The sequence below is a fragment of the Paramormyrops kingsleyae genome, chromosome 9 (genome assembly GCF_048594095.1).
Source record: "Paramormyrops kingsleyae isolate MSU_618 chromosome 9, PKINGS_0.4, whole genome shotgun sequence".
NCBI lineage: Eukaryota > Metazoa > Chordata > Actinopteri > Osteoglossiformes > Mormyridae > Paramormyrops > Paramormyrops kingsleyae.
Window position 1 is genome coordinate 5,759,052 of NC_132805.1, and position 24,324 is coordinate 5,783,375.

At 43.4% G+C, this 24,324-nt stretch overlaps 2 protein-coding genes across 6 annotated transcripts; one reads left to right on the forward strand and one right to left on the reverse strand.

Annotated features, from left to right (window-relative positions):
• Window positions 1-554: 554 nt before the first annotated feature.
• On the reverse strand, window positions 555-14,057 carry LOC111838360 (ankyrin repeat domain-containing protein 34A). The gene is made up of 2 exons (XM_023801235.2): window positions 13,628-14,057; window positions 555-6,483 (listed from the first exon to the last, which is right to left on the reverse strand). The coding sequence occupies exon 2, from the start codon at window positions 6,414-6,416 to the stop codon at window positions 4,830-4,832; it is 1,587 nt and encodes a 528-aa protein (XP_023657003.1). The 5' UTR covers window positions 6,417-6,483; window positions 13,628-14,057; the 3' UTR covers window positions 555-4,829.
• Window positions 14,058-16,420: 2,363 nt separating this feature from the next.
• On the forward strand, window positions 16,421-23,978 carry polr3glb (RNA polymerase III subunit GL b). Of its 5 annotated transcripts, none has more exons than XM_023801521.2 (8): window positions 16,421-16,618; window positions 18,189-18,342; window positions 18,461-18,590; window positions 19,503-19,571; window positions 19,912-19,968; window positions 21,961-22,031; window positions 22,680-22,793; window positions 22,885-23,978. In XM_023801521.2, the coding sequence occupies exons 2-8, from the start codon at window positions 18,223-18,225 to the stop codon at window positions 22,969-22,971; spliced, it is 648 nt and encodes a 215-aa protein (XP_023657289.1). In that variant the 5' UTR covers window positions 16,421-16,618; window positions 18,189-18,222; the 3' UTR covers window positions 22,972-23,978. The 5 variants fall into 5 exon arrangements, with proteins under 5 accessions (XP_023657289.1, XP_023657288.1, XP_023657287.1 ...); XM_023801520.2 differs by lacking the exon at window positions 16,421-16,618 and adding an exon at window positions 17,020-17,260 and having other exon boundaries at window positions 18,139-18,342; XM_023801519.2 differs by lacking the exon at window positions 16,421-16,618 and adding an exon at window positions 17,020-17,260.
• Window positions 23,979-24,324: the final 346 nt, after the last annotated feature.

Genomic DNA, 24,324 nt, shown 5'->3' on the forward strand with positions numbered 1-24,324 from the left:
TTCCTGCACCTCTGCTGGGTATGTGTCCATGTTAGCCTTCACACAATTTGTTTTTTATCACAATAACTCTTTTAACCACACGGACATGTTGGAACCGCAAGGTAGGCCAGTAGGGGGTGGCGTGCCCTGGATTAGGACGCGGTGCCTATGATCAGAAGGATGCCGGTTTGAATCCACACTGCCTGTGATCAGAAGGATGCCGGTTTGAATCCACACTGCCTGTGATCAGAAGGATGCCGGTTTGAATCCACACTGCCTGTGATCAGAAGGATGCCGGTTTGAATCCACACTGCCTGTGATCAGAAGGATGCCGGTTTGAATCCACACTGCCTGTGATCAGAAGGATGCCGGTTTGAATCCTGAGGTCAGCAAAGTGAACTCACCATCGCCCCCCTGAGCAAGGTCCTCAACCCCTACTTGCTCTAGGCAATGTCTTGCCCTGCTTTCAATTGCACATTGCTTAACATAAGCGTATCTGCTAAGTTAATAAATTGTAAATCATAATTACATACCCCTGACACATGCCCTAAAAATGGGAAAAAATAAACATAGTATTGATTGTAAAATAACTTTATTGATGTTGAAAGTGACTCACACGACAAAGGTACATCCACAAGGCCTCTGGCACAGACCAGGGACACTGGGAATGAAGTCTGACTTCCAGGATACAAACAGCGCATCAGTGTCATAGAATTATGAGACACGCCAACAAACGGCAAAAGAAATGTTGCCTTTCTCGTTATTGTAAATAAAATAAAATACAATGCATACTTCCTTCCTGCAGCCTGTGTTTCGGATTTACATCTTTTGATTCCTGTCTACGTAGTATAATGAGCACTTTTTCACACCAGAACACATTTCCAACTGCGAGGTGAGCTTTTCGGTCTACAGGCACGTGACCATTCTGTGTCTGGAAAGGCTGGACACCATCATCATGGAGACGCCACTAGGGAATGTCACCCACTTTCGAGACAGAGCCGTCCCTGGGCCCGCCCCCCCCCCGAAGCTCTCGTGCCGGCTCACTGCCGTTTCGCCCTACCGAAATCAGACTTTCGTGTCGTCCTGTCCGGCGCGTTAATGTAAATGTAGCTAATGGTGCGCGGGCTACGTGCGAGTCTCTGTGTCGGTGATGCAGCTCAGCACTGTGTCATCCTAGGGGAACCTGTACAAGCGGAAGAGGTCTTGTATCATAGTGAACTGCTGTAAAGGTTTTACAGTTTTCTTAAAGTGTTTAATCAATCTATTGAAGCATATCAGGGCTTTTGCATAGCAGATCAAAACAAAGAAGGTTTCTGAGCAGTAGTGAGGGGTAAATTGTGCAAAAAGAGAAAAATCCCACCACTGATTTTTTCGATTTATTTTAAGCAGCAGTTCCTGGCCCCGAATCAATATTTACCTCTCAGGAATATTTCTATTTCCAGTACATTGAAAGAATAACTCCTTTTTTTTTCTTCTTTCAGATGCAGAAAACTGAGGGGACCAAAAAAGAAAATAGCTGCAGCATCATGACAAGCTTGCTTGCGAGTGTCATTCTGAGGTGTGAAGCCAGGCTGGAGGGAACAGGATGTGATGTCAAACTCATCAAAATGCTGTTCCACCAGAGCTACTGACACTCAGCCCCCTTGCTTGCGGTCAGCTATTGAAATGGTGCTATGAAATCTGAGGTGAGCTGTCGGCATACAGAGCAGCTTGCTCTACGTTAACGTGAGGGTTGGAGTTATGCTAAATTGTAATGAATTCAGGGTGTTTATCATACTTTTTAGTTGAAAGCAGCTGTATGACATAGTGGTGCATCTATACACAACAGTGAAACAGTGGGTATAGCTTTAATATCTTGATGGAAAAGGAGATGTCATTAGCTGTTGAAAAATAACTGACTAATTATCATTTTAATTTTCACTATCTCCACTGTGTTACATTCCAGACAGAGAAAATCACAATATTGTAAGCCCGAAATATCTACTATTCTTTAACTTGGCAAGACAGTAGAATAGAATAAAACACATTCTTTTAAATTTTCACTATGACCAAATCAAACATTTAGGCACTATTCCACAAAACACATTTCTAAGATCAGATTTAGGGTTTATTACTAGTGGTGACCCTTGACTTACAGCTGGTAAATTCAGAGTAATTACAGTTGATTGGAATGCACAATTATAACTACTCGACACTTAGTCTCAACTTCATATAGATATTTTATGTTCTATACCTACATCTGTTCTGCTTGATTTTTTTTATTTTTTTTGAGTTGGAACATCTTTGCGAGATAATTATTACATCAGTTAAGACATATATATTTTTTTTATTTTGAATTACTATAGAAATATAGAGAACATCCAGGCAATGGTATAGGAAACAAAAATGGTGATTTATCAGGTGATTATAATATATTGCTTTGCTGTAGTGTGTTTATGATGCTGATTTGTAAAACAGAGCATCACTAAATTAACACTACTTACTCATGGTCAATCAAACAGTAACATCGTATGACACTTGGAAGAACACAAATTGATATCTTAATAAATGATGTTCTCATATATGATCTATATATACACACATATATATGCCTATATATGTGAAAATTGATATTCATAATTATTTAATGTTTAACACGGTCCAAGGACTGAATCACACATTTGAGTGTAACAGCTGAATGATGTGTAATTCAGGCCTTACATCACGTCACATCACATTCCGCAGAGTATTCCTTTGGGAGTATACTTCACCTGCTTTATTCATAATCAGCAAACATTCATTCAGCAACCCTTCACTGTCCACATATTAGGCACTGATCTCTGCGCAGTTACGGAAACCCTAGATCATTATCCAATTGATATCAAACTGACAACAAAATTTATATAATTTAACCTTTTATGTCACTCAGATTTTAAGCTTTAAAAAATATTTTCAGTGACCGATTAAGTAATTGTCCATTTGAAAACACTTTAGTTGTTGTTCCAATCCTAAAGCTTAATATGTATATTAAGACCTACAAACATTTCACAGCCCAAACCACACAGTCATATTTCACCTGATCTGATGACTGAAACGTAATCTAAGATACTGTAGTGCATCAAAACGTACATTATTTAAGTTTCACACAAGAATGTTTGATAATATTAAGACATTTATAACAAATCGAGCAAAAGCTGTAAGGCTCCAATGATTTTCCGTTCACTAGCCTCCTCATTTGACGTAGTAAACATAAAAAATGTATGACTAACGCTGTATATTGTAAATCCTATACCTTTCGTCACATGATCTGGTCGGCCATTTTATAACTGGCATACAAAAATATCTCTGTGTAGGTCAGTAATACAGCACAACCACAGCAATTAAACACTATATCTTACAGCACTTACATGGAATATTTCCTTGATACAGAAATATTTCAAGAAATTAATATTCCTGAAACAGACATTGTTGGGTATATTTCAGAGAAAGTTGCTTTAGCTTGTTTGCTTTTTAAGAGGACCACCGAAAAATGGACTTGTTTTGGCCTCTTGAATGTTCAGTTTTCAGAACTACAACAAATTACTTTTTTTTACTTCTTTGATATCTGGATTTATGATTTCTTTACCAGCTTGTTTTTGGTTTGCATGACATTGTTTCCGTCAAATTGGAAAGGAGCACTTTACATCCAGAGTTACGTGAAATTAAATACTTGATAAAGCAGCACGGAATATTGCACATGTACATCTTATATATAAATCACAAATAATTTCATAGGGAGATACAATATTTACATCATACCTGTACTAAAACCTATCATATCATCACAATCATCGTAAATGTGCATTGACTTAGGAAGATTGTTTATATTCTGTTTTTTATTTGATCCATTTTTTTCTATCAGTTCATATATCAGCCCGGTATGGGTCTGACATACGGCATACTAAATTTCTTTGGAATTTTGAGATAGGTAAATTGCACTTCAGTCAAATTAATAAATATGTCCGTTAGAAAATATATTTAGTCATTCGGTCTTCCTCTAAAAAGTTTGGGCACGGGTAAACTGTAAAGGTGAAACAGAATGAATTCAAGTGAAATATTACAATAATCATGGAATATTAATGAAGAAATGTTTACTAGTATCGGTAATGGGCTACTATAAATAAAGAATGTAGTGCATATGAAGAAATAGATATTCATGTGGCGTGATCATGTCGAATTAAAGATAACTATTAACCACTGTCATGTTTCACTCAGATAAAGTGAATAAATAAAATAACTGATCATCAGTCAGCAAAAAGGGTGTTTTACCTTTTTTTTTTTTTTAGACGGAAGAGAACACGCATCTCTCCCAGCAATTCATTAACACACGTCTTTCTGTTTTGTTCGATTTATATGAGCGTCGGTTTTTCCTCTCGCTCCGACCTACATGCAGTGTGCATGAATTCACGCGAAGAACAAGTGCAAAGGCCTTCTGTTTTAGAGAAGGGGCTAGAAAGCTTAGCCAAAGTGGACGTGGGTAAATAATCAGCAGAGGCCGGAACGCAACATCTGCCTGCAACAGCGCAGCGATAACGGAGGTTCAGACCCACACTGCACAAAAGAGCAGCACTCCCAAGCAAACTGGGTCACCCAGGCTGAAGGAAACAAATCGAGCATCTGCATTAGCACAAAAATAGGGCTGCCATCTTCAGAAGGGAAAGCGGCTCGAATTTGAGAAGCACTGAATAATATTTAGAATGAATGGATAATCTCTACTTTCAATTGAAGGGACCTCAATCTCAGCCACTTGATTTTGATGTCCCTACCCCTCCCCACCCCCCACCCCCAAAAACACTTCCCTGTTAAGGTTCAGTCCTTTCTCCCAATCCGCTTCAGTCCCCAGTAAACTCTATCACCTTCTCGGCCAGGATCTCCTGAAAGGTGGACAGCTGCTTCATCTGCTCTGTCTGCATGGAGTGTCTTCTCATCAGTTTCTTCTTCATCTTGAAGTCGGGCCCACGCTTTGGAGATGTAGGGGCCACCGGCACCAAGATCTTGTGCCCTGAATTGATCGGGGAAGTGGGCTTCCCGTTGGCCCGGATGTCGGGGATGGGCCGCTGGGGGTTGACGTTGAGCGGAGGCAGGAAGCCAGGCCGGGTGTGAGAGATGTGGTCTAGGAGGAGGGTACCAGACCCTCGGCGCTCCAAAAGCCCTGTTGGCCGGCGGCGCATGGTGATTGGAGACACGGAGTTAGGGATGCTCTCCAAAGACTCCCGGGAAGAGCTGGTGAGCAGGGAGAGCGGTGAGGCGTTGTACTTGCGGCGCTCCACTGACACGCGGCCAGAATCTGGAGAACCCGGGATGGACTCGGGGCACAGGTGTGTGTCTGATTCGTAATGCTCCATTCGGGTTAATTTCGGATGGGCTAAGGCCCGGATGGTGACTGGAACCTGTCCAGTCGTCTCTTGGGATTCAGGTGCGGTGTTCCTGCGGTACAGCGTCTGGTGCTGTTGCACCTTGTCGGCCCAGGATGAGCCACAGAGGGTAGCACAATCCTCAGAGCAAGAACGGTCAATGAGTTTCGGGGAGCAGGGGTCATGGGTCTCGATGCTGTGCCTACGGGATAAGGGGGGCCTTCCGGGGCCGGAGATAGACAGGCCATTGATCTCCGTCGTCACCCGCTCTTCTTCCTGCAGCTCCCCATCCCCCCTGTCCTTAGCGGCCCCACTTAGCACCGATGGGGCCACCAGCCCCCATGGTTCTGAGTTTAACCGTTTAAGCAGCTTGCGTGGGGGGGCCCTCTTCTCTCCGGGGGGTCGAGTAGAAGGCAGAGGTAAAGCCGGTGTAACGGCAAAATTGAAAATTCCTTCTTCCTCCTCCTTCTCGGTTCCCGGCGAGGTGGATGTACGGATCTCCACCTCAGAGGGGGACATACAGGAAACTGGGGTGAGCTTGTCAACCACTCCTGGGGAGGGGGGTGAGTTGAGGTATTGCCTGGTCTTTTTGGTGCCTGACGGAGACGTGTCGGTGGTGATTATAATGACCTCCTTGCCTTTAGCCTTGCAGGCATCCAGAAGAATCTGCAGGGTCTCTCGGTCGCCTTTGTTTATGGCGTGAACCAAAGCCGAGGATCCGGAATAGTCTTTGAGGCTGGGGTCTGCCCCGTACTCCAGGAGCAAGGCCACCACCTCCTTACCGGCTTGCTCGGCACACGCGTGCATCAAGGCCGTCCGCCCGGTCTTGTCGGGGATATTGGGGTCGGCTCCTTTCTCTAGGAGGTAGCGCACCATCTTGTGGCGGCTCTGGGGGTCCTCGTAGCTGGCTAGGCAGGCTGCGACAACGGGGGTCTCGCCGCGCTCGTTGCCCTCATTGATGTAGGCGCCCCCTTCAACCAGGAGGCGGGTCAGACGCAGCTTGCCCTGGAAGACGGCCTTGAGGAGGGCGTTGCCCTCGGCGTGCGAGGGCCCTCCGTCGCCCATGGTGCCCTCACCTCCTCCTGCCCTTTGTTTCAATGCACCATCAGCATTGCGTGGAACAGCGGTCAACCTGGAATAAGATACAGAAGAAAAATGGCCAGTCCAACTATGCTTCAGTCGTTTCCCGGACCTGTTGTATCTTACATCCAATGAATAAATACATGAATCGCCTTTCACCTGATTCATTGACTGCAAACTTGTCCCAAGCAGTCAAACAGCAAAACTGTAACAACATTAAGCATGACAAAGAGTTTTTCTTTATGTGCAGCACTGCAGCGTGCGCTCCTGTTAGTCCACATCGATTTCGTACGTCACCTGGAACACGATGTCACGCGAGAGGGATCTACGTACGTCCTGAGGGATGCATTAGACGTCATCACTCCCAGAAATGAGTCTACAGTCTTTAAAGTGAAGGGAAAGGAAGGACATAACGTGGCAAAAAGCCACTTTGGGTGTCAGGACTGTATCGGACAGATGGGGGGGGAAGAAGGGAAAAGCGCAGGCCTGGCCTGGGGTGCAGCACATTAGCCTCACTGCTAACGCAGGAGATGATGGGCTGTAATTTTCATGGGATAGGAACAGCAACCACCAGCAGTTGGGCTCGTTGGCACTTTCTGCGCACGGGAGAGGCGGCAATTAGGGTCACAACCCTGGAAACTGAGTAATGGATCCCTAGTGACCCAGCTTTACCATGACCCCCCCCCCCCCCTCCACCCCCCAGCCACCATTCTCACCTCACCGATTCGCTGTAGAAGGGAAGCACTTCCACAAGATGAAGCGCGGAGCTAAAATTAATATGTGCCAAATGTAGGCAAAAGAATGACTGGCGAGTTAGTCACGCGTCAAGCCAGACGAAAACACACCGTAAACCTGAAGGAATATACCTTGTGGTTACATTACACCCAGGAATTAATATATTGGCATATGAAATGTCAGATATAGATGTTTTCTTTAACTAGAGCTTGTGGGACAGGCTTGTGGACTGGAAGTGTAAACTGACAGGAGTTAGGAGAAGGTAACGAGAGTGGACTGGAGCACCAGCCATTATTTATGAAGCAAGGTGCACATTTTCTTCATTGATTAAGAAATCCATTATTGTGATAATCCGTTCATTGTAAAATCTACCCCCTGAATTAGGAGCAAAAGATTTTTAAATTTACTCCTTAGTTCTTTGTCAATATTAAACTTGTTGTTTTAATTGCGTTATTAAATCTCAAAATGTCATTGCCAGTAGTTTAGTAGTAATTTTCTTAGAGACAAAGAATGTTAGTTTAAATGTTAAGAACAGATAAATATCTTCAGTAAACCTAACTGTATGTCTGAAGAGTAGCAAAATGTTATAGTTTGACTAGTTTGGTGCACTGAGGGGTCTCAGCAAAATCATTTTAGCTATCAACTCTGAATGGTTACTCCATGAATTTAAAATACTCAACGAAGACACATCATTTAGCGTCTATGACAAATTTGCATCTCATTAAGATCTTTTAGCATTCATATACTTAACCATGAGACATCTTCATCAGTCCACAATTTTAATGTCTGCTAACATTTTCTTTTTACTGAGACTTCATGGATAATGCTTCTGTTGTAGATATGTCTTGTGGGACCTCCTTGAATGTTTTGAGATTTTTTATTGTTTTATTCTAGGATTACAGTAGCTGAATATGGTATTCTAGTTGTGATATTCTACAGTTGAGGTAAAAATGCTGGAAACATAATAAAATGAGTGATTCAGAGATTCACATGTTGTAAATCTGAAATGCATCTTCTGAGCTTGGGGTCCACTGATCCGTCTTCTCTCCTTCTCACAGTGTGCCAGTTCAAGTTTGATTGATATCTGCTTGAGTCATCAGTCAGTGCAAATTCAGCTTGAGCTGTTTAAACACACAACAAAATGTCCTTGTTGAACTGCAGGTTCCGAAAATGTCAAACATTTTATGGAACAAGCAATCATGTGGCTTTTTTATATTGGGATAAAAATTACTCTGCAGTTAAACACGGTCAAAATACAGCCTCTATTCACTATGGATTTTTAAGTGATCCTTGTATAATTGAATAAATATTATGAAAGTGATGAAACATCGAAACACAAAAAAAACAAGATATCTGGTCTTAATGAACAAGATAATTATCGTTTCCTCATGTGTTTGAAATAGTACAGTCTGTAGCACTATGGAGTAATCAAGGTTAACTGTGGTTCTCTTTATCCACCATTAACATGTTATCGTCAAGGCAACTAGCAATAAACCTGTAATCCATATCTTCGGAGCAGCCCAGAGACGGGAAGATCAACAAACACATGGCGACCAGCACCACTCCTTACATTAATACTCTGTTCAAAAAACTCTGGTACTTTTCTATATTTATACTCACTCCTAAATTTTATCGACGTTGCCGAAATACTTCTTGCTAGGCTGGAAGGGGAAAATTAAACAAACCTAAACTTGAAGTTTTTTTCCCCCAGAAATGTATTCTATTTTGCGAGAAACTAAAAAAGGAGATACTGCAGTCCATGTAAACGAAGAGGACAGCCAAGCGGGAAGGGAAATGCTACAGAGACGCTACACTCTCGGCAACTTACAGACGACATACTAGTGAGGATATGAGGGGCAAGTCTTACACGTGCTACGGCAGGAGGTTTTTCCCGACGCTCAGAAATGTTAGAGCTTAGCAGCAAGGTGTGGTTACTCTGACTTACAGAGATGAAGCCGCCACAGACCGTGTAGCAGGAGGGTTGGAAGAAGCACGGGTCAGATCTCAATTAACGGTGATGAAGAGTGATCGTGATTGAGGGCGGCACTGAAAGCCCCTTAAAGACATTCCTATTATCTTCAGTCACTGCATATATGAACAACTGACTACAGATGTTGCCCTGTGACAGATCAGCATCCCATCCTAACCCTGCTTCACGCCCAGTGCCTTGCTGGGATAAACTCCAGGCTCATTTCTACCCTGTATTGGGTAAGTACACTGGAAGATGGAAGGATGGGTGAATACAGATTTTGTCTAATGAGTATTTATTGGGCATTGGACACAGAAAAGTATCTGATTGTGTTAATTAACCTGTTTTTTTCCCTGCTCCGTGACAATGAAATTACGGGCATTTCTTCCTCATTGTTAGTTATAGCCGCCCTGATTCCGGGGGCTGGCAAAGGAATGAGGAACAAGCATGTGGCCATGAGACCGCAGCCCCCGGGGCTATGTGCCCCCCCCCGGGGCTATGTGGCCCCCCCGCGTCTAACACCCGCCGCCTACGGCAGCGACGCAGCCTTCGGCTCCTTATTAGCGATTCTCTGCGATTCTGCGCAGCGCCAGCGAGCCCGGCGTGTGCCGACGCATGTCCGGCCACGGAGATGTGCCCACGGTGTCCGCACAGCCCTCCCCACCGTGACGGAAAGTGGGGGGTAGGTCACCTGACCTCTCTGAGGGCTGGGAAACTGGTCCATGGGGAGCCAGAGGCAGATTAAGACAGGGAGAGTGTTAGAAAAAGGACGAGGAAAGAAGACATTACGCATGGTATCATGGGGGTCACTGCATGTCCAAATAATCCAGAGATATTGTGTACTGGAGTCATTCAGCTGCTCTCTAAGCTACTCTCCTTCTCCCTCATATTACAAGGTGCCATAGATTTTTCACCACTGCTGTTTTCCTATAAGCTTCTCACTTGAAATTGGTTTGAACAGCACGGTATGGAGCAACGGGACATCACAGCTGTAAGGATGCGATGGGACCCTCCAGTGACCTCAAGCTTCTGAAAACCCTGCCCCACACTGCAGGTGCCCACTGACCCTAAGTGTCAGATAAGGATCATGCAAGAAGCTTCAGATTAATGTTTCAGCTAAACTGCCCGTACTGCTTATAAAGATTGTAAAAAAAAATAAAAGTATTCAGAATGTCTCCTTTGATGACGAGAATGGGCAAGAGTAGATCATTATAAAACTTCATCTGCCAGTTGGTTACTGGTTCATTTTTGCAAGTAAGAATACACTTTTTTAACTGCTTTGTTCACAAATGCATATGGATATTAAATCAAGGCATTGAAGAAGATTCCTCTTTAGTCCTTCATATATTTGGCTATCATTCTCATTACATCGCTCTATAAATCTCTCACTGCATTGTCATTACTGTCCAAATTATAGCGAATGCATAGCCGACAAAGGTAATTTCTTTCTGTGCCATGCAGAGTTGGGGCCATTCCGCAATGCATTTGTCAATTCCAATCCAAATCAGGAAGTGGAACTGGAGTTGGAATTTAAATCAGACTGAAATTTGAATTCAATTCCAATTCTGTTCCAGTTTTTTTTTTCCGATCCCAACTCCAGTTCCATTTCCTGATTTGGACTGGAATAGATGAATGCATTCCAGAATGGCCCCAACCCTGGTGCAGTGCATCACCTTGGCTATGCAAGAAATAAACTGGAGGAGAACAGATAGATTTTTAAACCATGAATCTGTAATACATATCCTTCCATTTTAATTTTTGTCTTTCCCACGCACCCACCCCATGCACTTCATGTCTAATAGCTTTCAGGTGAATCCACTGACTTCAGACCCCTTGCAGTTTCTCGAGGGGGCAGGAGTGGGCAGAGACACTGTCAGAAATGACCAATCACCCGCCAGAATCTCGGGGCCTGCCGCTAGTCTCATTAGATTACACACCATCATGCATACGCATGGACCTCTGTGTCTCCTGGATGCTACTCGCCACTGCGCCCAAGTCAAATGTGACCCCTGTCGCTACGATTGTTCCCCCTGATTGCCAATCCTGCCCAACTGTCCAGGGCGAGCAACACCTCACTGTGTCCTGAACCAGTGGCAACAGCCGTCATCTCGGACTTTGTGCAGCTTGCACAGATTCCCAATTTTATCTGGGTAATATATCACAGCTATTAATAAATGGCTAGTTTATGGAGTTGCTGGAGTTTTTCTGTGAGTCTGTGTGCGAGGGGCTGGCCAGCACTGGTGGGCTGTTTTGTCTGTCCCTTTGTCTTCTCCTGTCATGCAATGTCACAGATCTTCAGATGGTATCCTTGCTGAAAGCCCTAATCCTTTCATGCCTCCAAGCATTTGCACACGTAACAGATGCCCTCCTCGTTCTGATGGGCCAAGGTCTTCGTCCCCCATTGAAAACCGCATCTCTAAAATAAACATAGTGGGCAGCCACAAGGATATTTTCTATTTTACTAATCGTGACTGGTTCCCTTCCATGAGACACGATTAAGGGCTCACAACTGCACTGCCCAGTCTCAAGGCCTCCTGGGAGTTCAGTTATTAAGCTAAATTTCTGTGAAGGACTAATATGGCTTCTGTGAAGACAGACAATTTAAGCAAATGATGGGTTACCAAATACTATGGTACAGCTTCAGTCCATTATTTCCCTATATTACTACCCGTCTTGATTCTGCATACTGACTATAATTATTATTCTCAGCACTGGTAGATCACAAGACCTCAACACCTAAAAAGACTTAACAAAGTCAGGACATTACAGATAAAGACAGAGACTCTTAGAGACAGAGGTGTGTTCATTTGCTATATTCCTATAAACAAGGCAGAACACGATCTACTACAGCAAAGTCACTACCAATCTTCTTGCGAGTCAGTGTCCGAGTCAGTGTTCAACTTGAGCCCATAACGGATGTTGGCTGGCAGTTGTTTTATTAGAAATACAATTCAGTTTAAGTGTTTTTTTTTTTGCAAAAAAAAAAAAAAAATTAAAAACATTGCTAGATCTGTTTCCTGGCCGAGGCAATTTTGAGATAACGGTGACAATGGTTTTTACAAATATTGGAGATTATGATCAGACCAGCTAAATTATGGAGCTTTCAAATATTTAAGGCTAAACCTCTTGCCTAAATTACAGGGTAGATTCTGTTATAATAAATAAAGATATGGACATTCAATGTAATATAATGTAATTGTGAATTTTAAACAGTAGAAAGCCAATAACTGACTTGCATGAGTCATATGTGGCGCTGTCCATGGTACTAATGCCGCTCCGTATCCAAGCACTGCACGCAAAGGTGTGATATAATGCACCTTTTAACGATGTTGGATTTCAGAAATCCGGGTGAAGTGAATAGAGGAATTGTTACATAAATAATTTATGCGTTTATTTTATGAATAGTGCCGGTTCGCTGACATTTCAGGAGAAAAATCAGATATTCAAATGATTGCTTCCATCTCAAGCCAGATAAAAGTTCCTCAAAAAAAAAGGTACATAAAACGCGCTGGGGACCTGGAAGATTTCGCCAAAACAAGCTGAACTGCGCATTGACGTCTAGCTTTAATAAATTTATGGTGAGCATCAACTGGCCTCTTTTTTTCTACCTTACTAACAAATAAGTTGTACGGTACATTTATTTCCCGTTCCAGAAATAGCCGCGGCCGTCGCCTGCATTCGTCCGTATGTCCAACAACATTTCGAAATATTCCACGATAAGACTGTCGCTCAGTATAAAGCAAATCCTCGCTGAGCTCGCTATGTATGTCACACCGCAGGGACCGCAATGAAGCCGCACAGCCTTTAAGAAACAGCTTATTTTAAATTAGTTTCTGCGCACCTTCTGTCGAAATGTCAAGTCAGACACTGCAATTGGAACATCAAAATTAATATTACTGACTTAAATCGTTCTCAAGAAAATATAACGTAGAAATGTGAGCTTTAAAGTGGATTGTATCTCATGTTAATAATTAATCAGGGAACAGGCGAAACTATGTTTATAGCAGACTACTTGATTGCAGTAGCCCTTGGATTATAATGAAATGAACACCAAAAATGCGCATTATAGATGGCTGGATTATCCTATTTCTGAGCTGGTGAGAAAAGCGTTGCTATGCAGAGTGCGCTTTTAAGTATTATCCAAGTCAAACCGTGTTGACTGCACCTTTATAATTTCCATAAATTGCTGTCGGAGCGTTTTCCTCAAAGTTAATTCTAAAGACTAATGATAATGATTCTAACCGGAATGTAATAAGTTGCAGGAAATAGTATCATCGCCTTGTCTAGTGCATGCAGCATTCTTCCGCTGCATATTTACAGAATTTGAAATAACATGAAAATTAACTATGTTGCATAGCAATTGTTTGGTAATGTACAACGAATACTGTAAGTCGACTATTAAATAAACTTAAAGCAACTTATATAATCAGTATCAGGCTGGTGATTTAAACATTTACAAACAAAATGTAATGGCTAATGGTCAACTCCTTACCTTGCGTACGGTTTGTTTATTATAAAGGTTCCACGGATCGACTGCTCATCCCCCCTCAAGTACAGCTGTAGTCAGTCAAGTATTCCGCAGCTATTCCTATTTGACAGTGTTCTGCATTTAGCTTGCTTACCCCCCTCCCCCATATCTCTCTAGCGACCGCGAGTTTCGGGCAAGACGGGTAACGTCGCTGCGGGGGTGGGGAGTGGGTAGTTAGGTGCCGGAGAGAACTAACGCCATCCCGCTCTGCTCCGACGATATGAAGGCACGTGGCTGACTGAATGCAGACGACAGTCGTGTTTAAATGCGAGGAGTCCGAGGGAGCATAGGGTTTATATTAAGATACGGGGAAGGCTATGCACCATCGGATAGAAAACATCGTCCTTCGAGATTCCGTGCGGTGCTTAATGGCTGTTGGTGCGCTGAAGAAAGACGGTTCCTCTCCAAGTGGAACGTTTGCAGATCTCCCCAGAGAATGCCGGTGCGTTAGGCATAAGGCGCTAATCAGTCACGTCATATCAAATTATTCCAGAAATATTTTATATTTGGAAAATGAACATTCTACCGGGCATTTACAAAGATAAATTTGATCAGTAATGGGTTTCCTGGGTCATTTCCAACAATGCTGGGAATCAAGTCTTGTTAATTTTTTTTTTGTATTAATTCTGAGTAAAATTGAAGGGTTTCTCCTCTGCCTGAGCACTGCATAACCCAGTTAACAAAAAGACGATTAAATTATAGTATGTTGCATAGAGGACTTAGCATCCCGATGAATGCATTTCATCTTAAGGAGATGAAATGATTTCTTAGCACAGTAACTGGCGTGTATTGGTTACGGTAGGCTTATGGTACGTGCATGTCATACACTTGGGTTATGTTTGTGTGGGTGTGTCATGATTGGAGTGACTCTCCTCCACTCATTCACTTTAAAAGCAGATTTATTTCTCACTTATGGATTCCCCCCATCTATTTTTGTCCATGTCCTTTGTGTGTCAGTCTAAGTATTCCCCAGTCTCAGAGTCCCTCCTGCTTTGATGATCTTGGTGGATCATGCTGACTCACTTGATGCGGCTGCCATCCGTTTCTCCCTCATTAGTAATGTGCAATGCTGTGTGCAATTGGAGGTACATGGAAAACAGTATAATTAATCTGCAGTGGCGGCGTCAAATCACTAAAATAGGGTATGGCCTGATTTGGTCGTTTTAGCATTGCCAATATCCCTCCGGAACATTGAAATTAGACATATTGCCCTCTGTCGTCATATTAACATTTATCGAGACACTTGAAATGTTGTTACACAATAGTGACATGTACCCTACGTATGATACCATATCTTACACCATGTGCTAGAGAGTGGGAGCTGGGACAGAGAAAGAATGAAGAGAATTGATTGTATTCTCAGACTGCATAAATACCAATTTAGTGACTGTAGCTATTATGGAACACAGTTTCTATGGCAACCGATTTGCTAGATTCCAACAGAAGCGTTCCCACGGTGACACGCGAATGCCGGTGAAAGAAAGCTCCTTCAGAGTGTCAGCGCTCGCGTGTGCTTGGTTTTCCAGTTCAGATCGGATTTACTTTTAGTAAGCAGCGAATAGATTGTTCAGACCTAGGTGTCATAGGATACTAAGAAGCACTCCATCATTCAGTAGCCATGGAATATTTGTTTGTTTGTTTGTTTATTTATTGTAGTGTAAAATAACACAAAATTGCGAATGTCGTTGAAAAAATGGCACAAAAATGGTACGTTGTTATAACGCGTGACATGCTGCTTTATTTTCATACACATTTGAAACGCCTCATGAATTAGACTTTCTACGAAAAAAAAAACGTTCAGACACAACCAAAACTCTCCAAGTTTTTCCGCATTTATTGTGCTACTTCATAATTACTTTTTTTCAAGAAAGATTTTCCGATCAAAGCGAAACTATTCACCTCTCCTGATTCAACTACAATCGATATACTTCACCTGAACTTCTGTGTAAGGCTTTATAGATCTTACATATCCCACAGCATGGCGTTCCACATTCCAAAAATATTACTGTTGTAAAATAGATACTGTAGGGCTGTCACATTTCCATTATGCTTCATGAACACGAGTTACTTTTCACGTAGTGCTTTGTCGTTTTACTTTTTCCAGACTAAACATCGTCACTGAGAAAGCTTGACAATATCGCAGACTGTTCTTGAACATATATATGTACGTATAGGTTTGGTTTCAACATTGGTAGGGACCAAATCAGTCCCTAACCCCCGCCCCCCTAACCACAAAAACAAAACTTCAAAAAGGGTATTCACTGAATACCCACCAATATTAATTGAGCATTACATCAGAATTGCAACCCAATCAAAATAACTAGACAACAAAAATAGGCTTTAAAAATAAATTTATTATAAAAATGGGCTGTAACAAAATTATCAAAATAAAAGTGCAAGAATTAAAGAAAATGGGCAAAAAAGTAATAACAGACTATTTGGTAAAAAAAAAAAAAAAGTCGGGAAATCGTAAAAGAAACACGTAGGGGCTTTTACGTAACAAAATCACGACGCATTAGTGATATAGATTGGTGCCAGCGAAGTGAATGTTGAATGTGCGTAGCGCATTGAGGTATCACAAATCGCAAAAAGTTAACCACTGACACCGAGTTACCTGCAAAAATTGTACCAGGCAATCACAAATCGAACGATATGGGTAATCACTCACTGTCCTCTCCAGTGGCTGCATGTTCCCTCCTGGGAGCCACAAGCCTTGCGCGAACCTGCACGTTACAGTATATCTTAATATTTTTTTGTTTCCTTCCTTCATCTCCTACGTGAACAAATTGAAGAGGACAAGAATGAGCTAGTGAGACAGACAAGCAAGCAAACGAAACACCATTGGAACGGGCCTTGATTTCCCACAACAGTTGTCAGCCGGAGGAAACGTATTGCCTTTAATTGTACGCTGAGGATCGTAACATGAAAATATTTGGAAATCGCAAAAAAATATTGGTAAGGACAGTTCGGTACTCCCACAGGATTGGTATGGACATGTCCCTACCGTCCATACCCAAATTTACACTCTCGTTGAGCATACTGTAATCAATCAAAAACAAAACGATAGTATCGTAACATTTTTCTTTGTAATTTCACACATTATTGTTTAGTCCTTTTTGTCGATTGGCATTTTGCTAAGCATCAATTTAAGCTAGTTACCGCTTCTTTAAACAGTGCCCTACCTCAGTTTACCAGTATTCCACAAGATAAAAAAAAAACATGATTTTTCCCACGGCTATCCAGATATTTTTTATAATTATTAAGAATTAATTAAAGGAACAGATCATTCGAATAGCCTGCGCAAAAGAACCATGGGAACTATCTCGCACTTACTTAGTTTCCAGGGGGACATATTTTAATGGGGGAAGAAAAAAAGTTTGCATTTTTCTGGGTGAATGTATCAGGCCAGCTGCATCGCAAGCGAAACAGTTTTATTACATAATTATCAAAATATTGGAAATGGACTAATATTTTCTAGTTGGAATGCTAATGTTTTACTAGCTACCTAATACGTACACTTGGAAAAAAATACATGTGTCGTTATCGGTTAGCTGCAACACTTTCGCTCAGCGTGTGAAAGTACAGTACATCTGTTCAGTAAGTTAACCTTCATATAGCAAAATACATAGTCTTAATCGACATTTGTGGTTATCCGAAAATTTGGATATTAACATTGAAACCAGTGGTTACATTTAGCGAAACTGTGAAACGCACGATAACGCGTGTTTTGAGCTGAGACCTCCTTTAATTATTTGAATTCGGCTAAATTGTCAATAGGAATCGATATGTAAACTAAAGTCGTAGATCGCTGAGTTACTCTTCTGGAAATTCTGCTTTCATATGGATTTTAGAAGGTGCACGTAATCTGCTGATTCTGTCTGTGCTGCTAACAAATTCTTGTACGTCGATTAGTCGTTAATACAGATCAGTTTATATCAAGTGAGAAAACTTTATAAGGTCCAGTGTTTTGGTTTGTGAAGTCGCTGTTGAGGGATCACACTGAAGGATGTTTTTTTTTAAATCATGTAGTTCATTCCATAATTGATTTTTAAGCTGTTGATTTCATTTTGTTCATTTAAGCCACACAACATTGGGTCATACAGTGTAGGTGGAATTTGAACAACCAGCATTGGAGGTACCCAGTGAGCCACCATACCATGGTTACATAGCCTATATATAATTTCAGAGGTTTACCATGCTCTTACTATATAACATGAAAACTAATAAACCAGAAATTATACTTTACTCTGTCTGCCCACCTACATTGGAATGGTTCTTTACACATGTCCAATCTCATGTCTTTCCTGGGATACATACATGCACAGTTGAGAGTGAAGCTTGGGGTCCAAGTGCACAGTTATAACTCTCTGTCTGGCATATTTGAGGACCTTGCTTAAGGGGCCAATAGATATATATTTAATTCTATAATTATTTTGCCAAGGATGGGATTCAAACCAGCAACCATCTGTTTACAGACAGAGCGTCTTAACCTGCTGAGCCACACAGTAACATCTGCTGTTTGCAGGCAGACAGTCTTGTTTCTGTCATCTGCTGTCAGAATGGCAGGAAGAGGGCGTGGCAGAGGTCGCGGTCAGCTGACTTTCAACATAGAAGCCGTAGGCATTGGGAAAGGGGAGAACCTGCCCCCTTCCACCCTTCAGCCAACGCCACTCTTCCCGGTGAGAATATTAAAGCTGTTTGTGTGTTTCACTGCTTGGCAAATCTGCCTCTCCTGCCTGCAGAGGAGGTTGCATTGTGTATGTGAGGTTTTGATGCTTGGCCATTTTTTGCCCAAAGCCCATGGAGCACAAGCCGGTGCCGCTACAGACGGGCGAGGAGGCAGAGTACATGTTGGCCCTGAAGCAGGAGCTGAGAGGAGCCATGAAGAACCTACCTTTCTACATCAGGCCAGCAGCACCCAAGAAAGGTCAGCAAGTGACTAGGGAGCTTCGGAGTTCTTGTGGCCTGAATGTTTCCTTCCAGGCTCAGGGTTTAAATTATCACATTAGTATTTACTTTCGTTTAGTAAATGCTTCTGTCCAAAGTGATGTGCAATTGGCGCAAATAGAACATTACAAACATATGTGCTGTTGAAGAGTCGAATAGGCATAAGTGCAGCTAGGCTGAGCTTCCAGTGAATGCCCAGTTACAAGGGTAAGCAGTATTGGAGCAAGATTAGCATAGCATCTTCCAAAAAGGCAAGAACATAGTAAGACTATTAAATGACCGGTAATGCAACATGAAAAACATTCAGGGAACATAGAGAGACATCAAGCTAGTCAAGGAATTCCTGGAACAGATGAGTCTTGAAGGCGGAGAAAGGAGTCTGATGACCGAATGTGGTCCAGGAACTCATTCTATCATCGGGGAACCACAGGAACTCATTCCATCATCGGGGAACCACAGGAAAGAACCAGCTGGAGTGACGCTCCTCGCGTAGTGAAGGAGGCTCCAAGTGATGTTAGGAAACGTGCAGAATGAGAATAAAGGCAGATGTTTTTCCCACTCTTGCAAGTCTAATAGGGCATCTCTGCGGGCCGCACCTTTACAGGCCTTTCAAGCAGGCCTGCCGTCTTGGGGGGAAGGTTATCCTGGGTGGGACGGGTTGTCTGCTATAGGGGCTCGACTGAAGTAATTTCGTCCTGGGAATTATGCCCGGGCGGGCCTACTTTCTGGGTTACCGGCATGCTGTGACCCAGAGTGTGTGGAGGAAGGTTTCCGCCTGGCAGGCAGGGGGCCAGGCAGCTTGGATTAGGGCCATTTAGGGTGCGTGGGGGGGGGGGGGGGGTGCACTGGGGACACAGAGGTGGAATGGAATGTCATGTGCTGTCTCCTCCAGATGTGGAGCGCTACTCGGACAAATACCAGAGTACGGAACCAACAGACAACACCATTGAATGGGACCCAGGTGAGGTTTGTGCCTGTTAATGGGGAGTGTGATAAATGTAAATGATTTAATACAGTATAGTTAAGCTAACACACATCATAGCCTAGCCTATAGCCTACCTTAAACATGCTTAGAAAATAATTAACACAAAGCCTATTTTATAATAGTGTCTCATGTAATTCATTGCATAATCAAACTCATCATTTCATAAAGTCGAAATATCGCAACACGGACCGTCGTAATATGGGGAGCGTCTGTAACTCACTGAATAATAATAGAAATGGCCTGTGGGTGGCGCCACACATTTTCTTGGCATTAGCTTCAATGCAAAGTGTGTGACTCTTGGTTCCCATTTTCCCAGACTGGAAGAGGCTGCCTCGGGAGCTGCGGGTCAGAGTGAGGAAGCCTCTAAAAGAGAGTGAGCTCCTGCCGGCTGCCGCCTCACTCTTAGGGGGTCTTATGGGATCATTGGGGCACTCGTGCCAAGCAGAGATCTTGGAACTTGATGAAATTTGAAGATGGAAGTTGTTTTCTGAATAGGACATATTTATTGAAGTATATGTGAGAACAGTTCTGGTCTTTAGTTTAATTATTCTACTACACTTGGTCATTCTATGTCATATCTTCATATATGGATCTAGGTCCAGACTCAGTCTTGTGGCATATCTCCATATATGGATCTAGGTACAGACTCAATCCTGTGGCATATCTCCATATATGGATCTAGGTCCGGACTCTGTCCTGTGGCATATCTCCATATATGGATCTAGGTCCTGTGGCATAACACCATATATGGATCTAGGTCCAGACTCTGTCCTGTGGCATATCTCCATATATGGATCTAGGTCCTGTGGCATATCTCCATATATGGATCTAGGTCCAGACTCAGTCCTGTGTCATATCTCCATATATGGATCTAAGTCCGGACTCAGTCCTGTGTCATATCTCCATATATGGATCTAGGTCCGGACTCAGTCCTGTGGCATATCTCCATATATGGATCTAGGTCCTGTGGCATAGCTAGCTTTCCTCATCAGTTTGTTCGTCCTATCAGTCTCCTTCACTTTAAAATTTTCCACCAGCAAACAGTAGTGAAGAACATGGAACTGGGTACAGCCGACTAGTACGACACATTTTCTGCACCTAAGCACTTTAGTCTTCTTAAGATAAACAGCTTGTGACAAAGCACTCCACCATAAATAATTAGATCTGCCCTCTCCTGGTTCCTGCCTTCACACTGGCTCTCCATCCTGCCATAGCCAGTGATCAATCCTCTCCCTATATCTCCCTATCTATATCTTCTGCCAGATCTTCCTTTTTAGATCCCTCAGTATGGGCCTGGCCTCATCCCATTAGGAAATCCCTCTTCTTGTTCAGTAATGTCTTGCTATCCTTTTCCATCCGGTTGCTGGTTATTTGGATAACAGTAAACTGCTTTCCGATGAATAATTGCGTCCACGCAGAAGTTGATGTAGTCAGTGATGTAGTCAGTGATGCAGTCAGAGAGCCCATCGGCGTCCTCAGCCCACAGAACAAATCCCCATCTGTCATGTCCAAGCAGTTCTGGAGAGCTTCCTGCGTTTTTTTCGGACCGCATGCTCTCGGCCTCGGTGGCAAAGGGCTGCGGCTGTAGGAGGGGCCTGTGTTTGATGATGTATAGGAATGCGGTCTGAATGGACGAAGGGTGGGAGGGAAAAACAACTATATGGCTCCCATATGAGGTTGATATTAACCTCCTGCAGTTTATTTTTATATAGTTCCAAGGCACTTGACAAGAGTGTGTGGCAATCGATTATTACACCTTCTGTGCAAAATGGTGCATGAAGCCGGGGAAAATGGAAGAGGGAAAGAAGTAATGCCAGAAGGCAATGGAGGGGAAGGACCAAAAACCTTTGTGGGTCCAAAGGTTGACTGGCTGCCCAACTCCCCCGGGCATGCTAACATCAGTGAAAACAGAGAAGATGAGCCTGCTGTAATAACGGTGTAAAATGTGCATTTCCATTTATAGCAGAAAATGTCCAGAATAGGATGTGGTTAGTCATTTGTCCGCGGTCTGTGGTGGCCAGTCTGCTAAGAGGTTTGCGTGAAGATTCTCAATGACGCCCAGATGCACGTGAGCAGATGGGATCCGCCAGGCTCATGTGGGTTCAGGTGCCCCCCCCCTCACTCACAACCCCAGGGAGGTCAGAGGGGTGCCTGCTGAGACGTAAAAAAGCCCCCCGCTTTCGGCTAGCACGTCGCATCCGATCGCCGGCGGGAATAATTTTCCGAGTCGTCCTGCCCTTTCCTTTTCCGCGGCGAAGTGCCGGGTGCTTGGGGTGCTGACATTTCAGATACATCGATCCGGGTTGGGGTTGGGGGTGGATTCGCTAAGTCCCCGTGAGCCAAGACATATTTCCTCTCTCTTCAGGGGCTCTGCCAGCGCCGAAATGCGCGAAAAAGCCCCGCGTGGATAAGGAGGAGATCATCCGAAAGCTGGAGGTACGAGCCGACCGGCGGCCGGAGAGAGCGCTGCTCTGGCCCGGCCTTTGTTCACGGCGGGTTGTCTCGTCCCGCTCGATACAATCTGTCAGAACGCTGCCATGCCACATCCACCTGCTGCCGTTTTATTTAACCTGGCCGCTGAACACCGGCCAATTTAAGCGCCAGGCTTTATCTCGGAATGTCGCATCTTATCACGGGGAACATGGATCAATACATCATCATTCCACCTTCATTTTGGGTTTGTGCACACATGGATGCTGCTGCCGTTGGTTGTAGATTATAGAGTAATGACTTTATGGTGTTCATGTGACATTGTTCAGATAGAAGGAGGGGGGAAAGTGTTCCCTAACAAACAGCAGCCCCTTCAGTCACACAATGCTCTGTTTGCAGCATTTCAACAACTGTTCATGGCAGTGTAATAGATGAGCTGTGAATCATGTTCTTATCATCACCACCTTAATAGCTTGTTAATTTGTCAGAAGTGGTTTCACACATGTGGATCCCATTGGATTGTATCGGTGCTCCGTCGCGGACCAATCACGGTTCAGCGTAGCCCGTCATGGTCTCGCTGGAGTAACCCTGCATCGTCCATCATCTTTTGTGACGGGTTTCCCCCCCCCTCACCATGTATATTTTCTCGGTCAGACACTTGAGAAGAAAGAGGAGGAGCTGAGCTCTGATGAGGAAGAGCGGGAGAAGAAGCAGGAGGAGGAAGAGCAGGAGGGCGAGGAGGAGTATGACGAAGAGGAATTTGAAGAGGTCAGTAGTGTGATGTGACCCAAAGCGGGACTTATTTTGTGATGTCAGCATCAAGCAGACCATTGATTGGCCTGTTTTTTTTTTCTATCAGGAGACAGACTACATTATGTCTTACTTTGACAACGGGGAGGAGTTCGGTGGGGACAGTGACGACAACATGGACGAGGCCACTTACTGAGACACGAGAAGATGTGACAAAGCATCCAGAGCACTGAAGACAGACAAACTGAATTGAATGAACCTAGATCTTACAGTTACCCACAAGCTGAACATTCCAGAAACAGGACGACCTATAGTCTGTATCCAGATGAAGACTCTGCGAGAGTTGTTAGGGGACAGCCTGTGGATCAGTGGGCTAAGCCTCTGTACCTATGAGCAGAAGGTTGCCGGATCGAGCCCCAGGTGCTGCTATGGGTGGCTGCCCTTCATGGCCAGCTTGCTCTCACCTACAGAGAGCATGTTGGGGGAGGCATAGAGAGACCTTCCCCATGGGGATCAATGTCAGTTATTATTAATGGGTTGATGTCTCCACAGAAAACAACCTTGTGGATCTTTCCGCAAGTGCAGAAACTTCCATGTTGACGACTCCGTTTCGGTCGGTGTGGGTAAAGTGGCCGTACCCCAAGTTCAATCTCCGCATGCACAGTTTACTGCGTCCCGCTTTTATGTTGTTTTTAACACTGCCTCAGTGTTATTTTGGTGTTTTCTTACACGATGTGTTTCCGGGTTGAATCAACAGACGCAGCATTTACCTGGCACAGAAAAAGCACAGGTGTTGATGTTGGTTTTTATAGAAGTGCTGGTTTTAACACAACATTTTTAATTCGGAAAATCTTAGACATTTGTGCAGCGTAAGTTGTACATTTTGTAGTAGTTCTGTTCTTCGGCAATTGATTACAGTCAGTGGCTGTAGGGTGAAGTGTAGTTTTTACATTGACCAGCAGGTGGGGTTTGGTATATGTTCTGTGACTTTAATGTCTTTGTCACTGTGTACTGTGTTTGTACTGTGTATAAACAGTATTTTTATGCAGAGCCTATGCAGTTTGGAGCATCTGTATTTCTGTCATTACTTTTAATTAGCGCCAAGCCTGAATGTCATAAATAGCTTGTAAGTGTGCTTCAGAAGGTTGATGTTCTTTACCATTCTGCTATCTGATTTGCTATAAATGCTTCCTTCAAAACTCATCACTGTACGCTTTATTCTTCTGTAAACTGGCCTTCTTTACACACACACGTCGAACTGTGCATTGGTTCATGTTCATCCATGAAACTCTTCTAGGTTTGTCTCCTCCGTATTTGTGTCACCTGCTGCAAAAATCACCTGTTGCTTACAGTACCTGTACTGCCAAACTCAAATTATCGAGGGTCCCCAAAGCAAACACGTTTGATTCGTTACCATTCCAGACTGCTGCCCTCAGGGAGTGGAACAATTAGAATGATTTTTTGTCATTGTTAACTTTTAAAAACCTTTTTAGACACTCTCTCACAGATATATGTTTCTTATCTGAATAATGACTGATGAAAATATTGC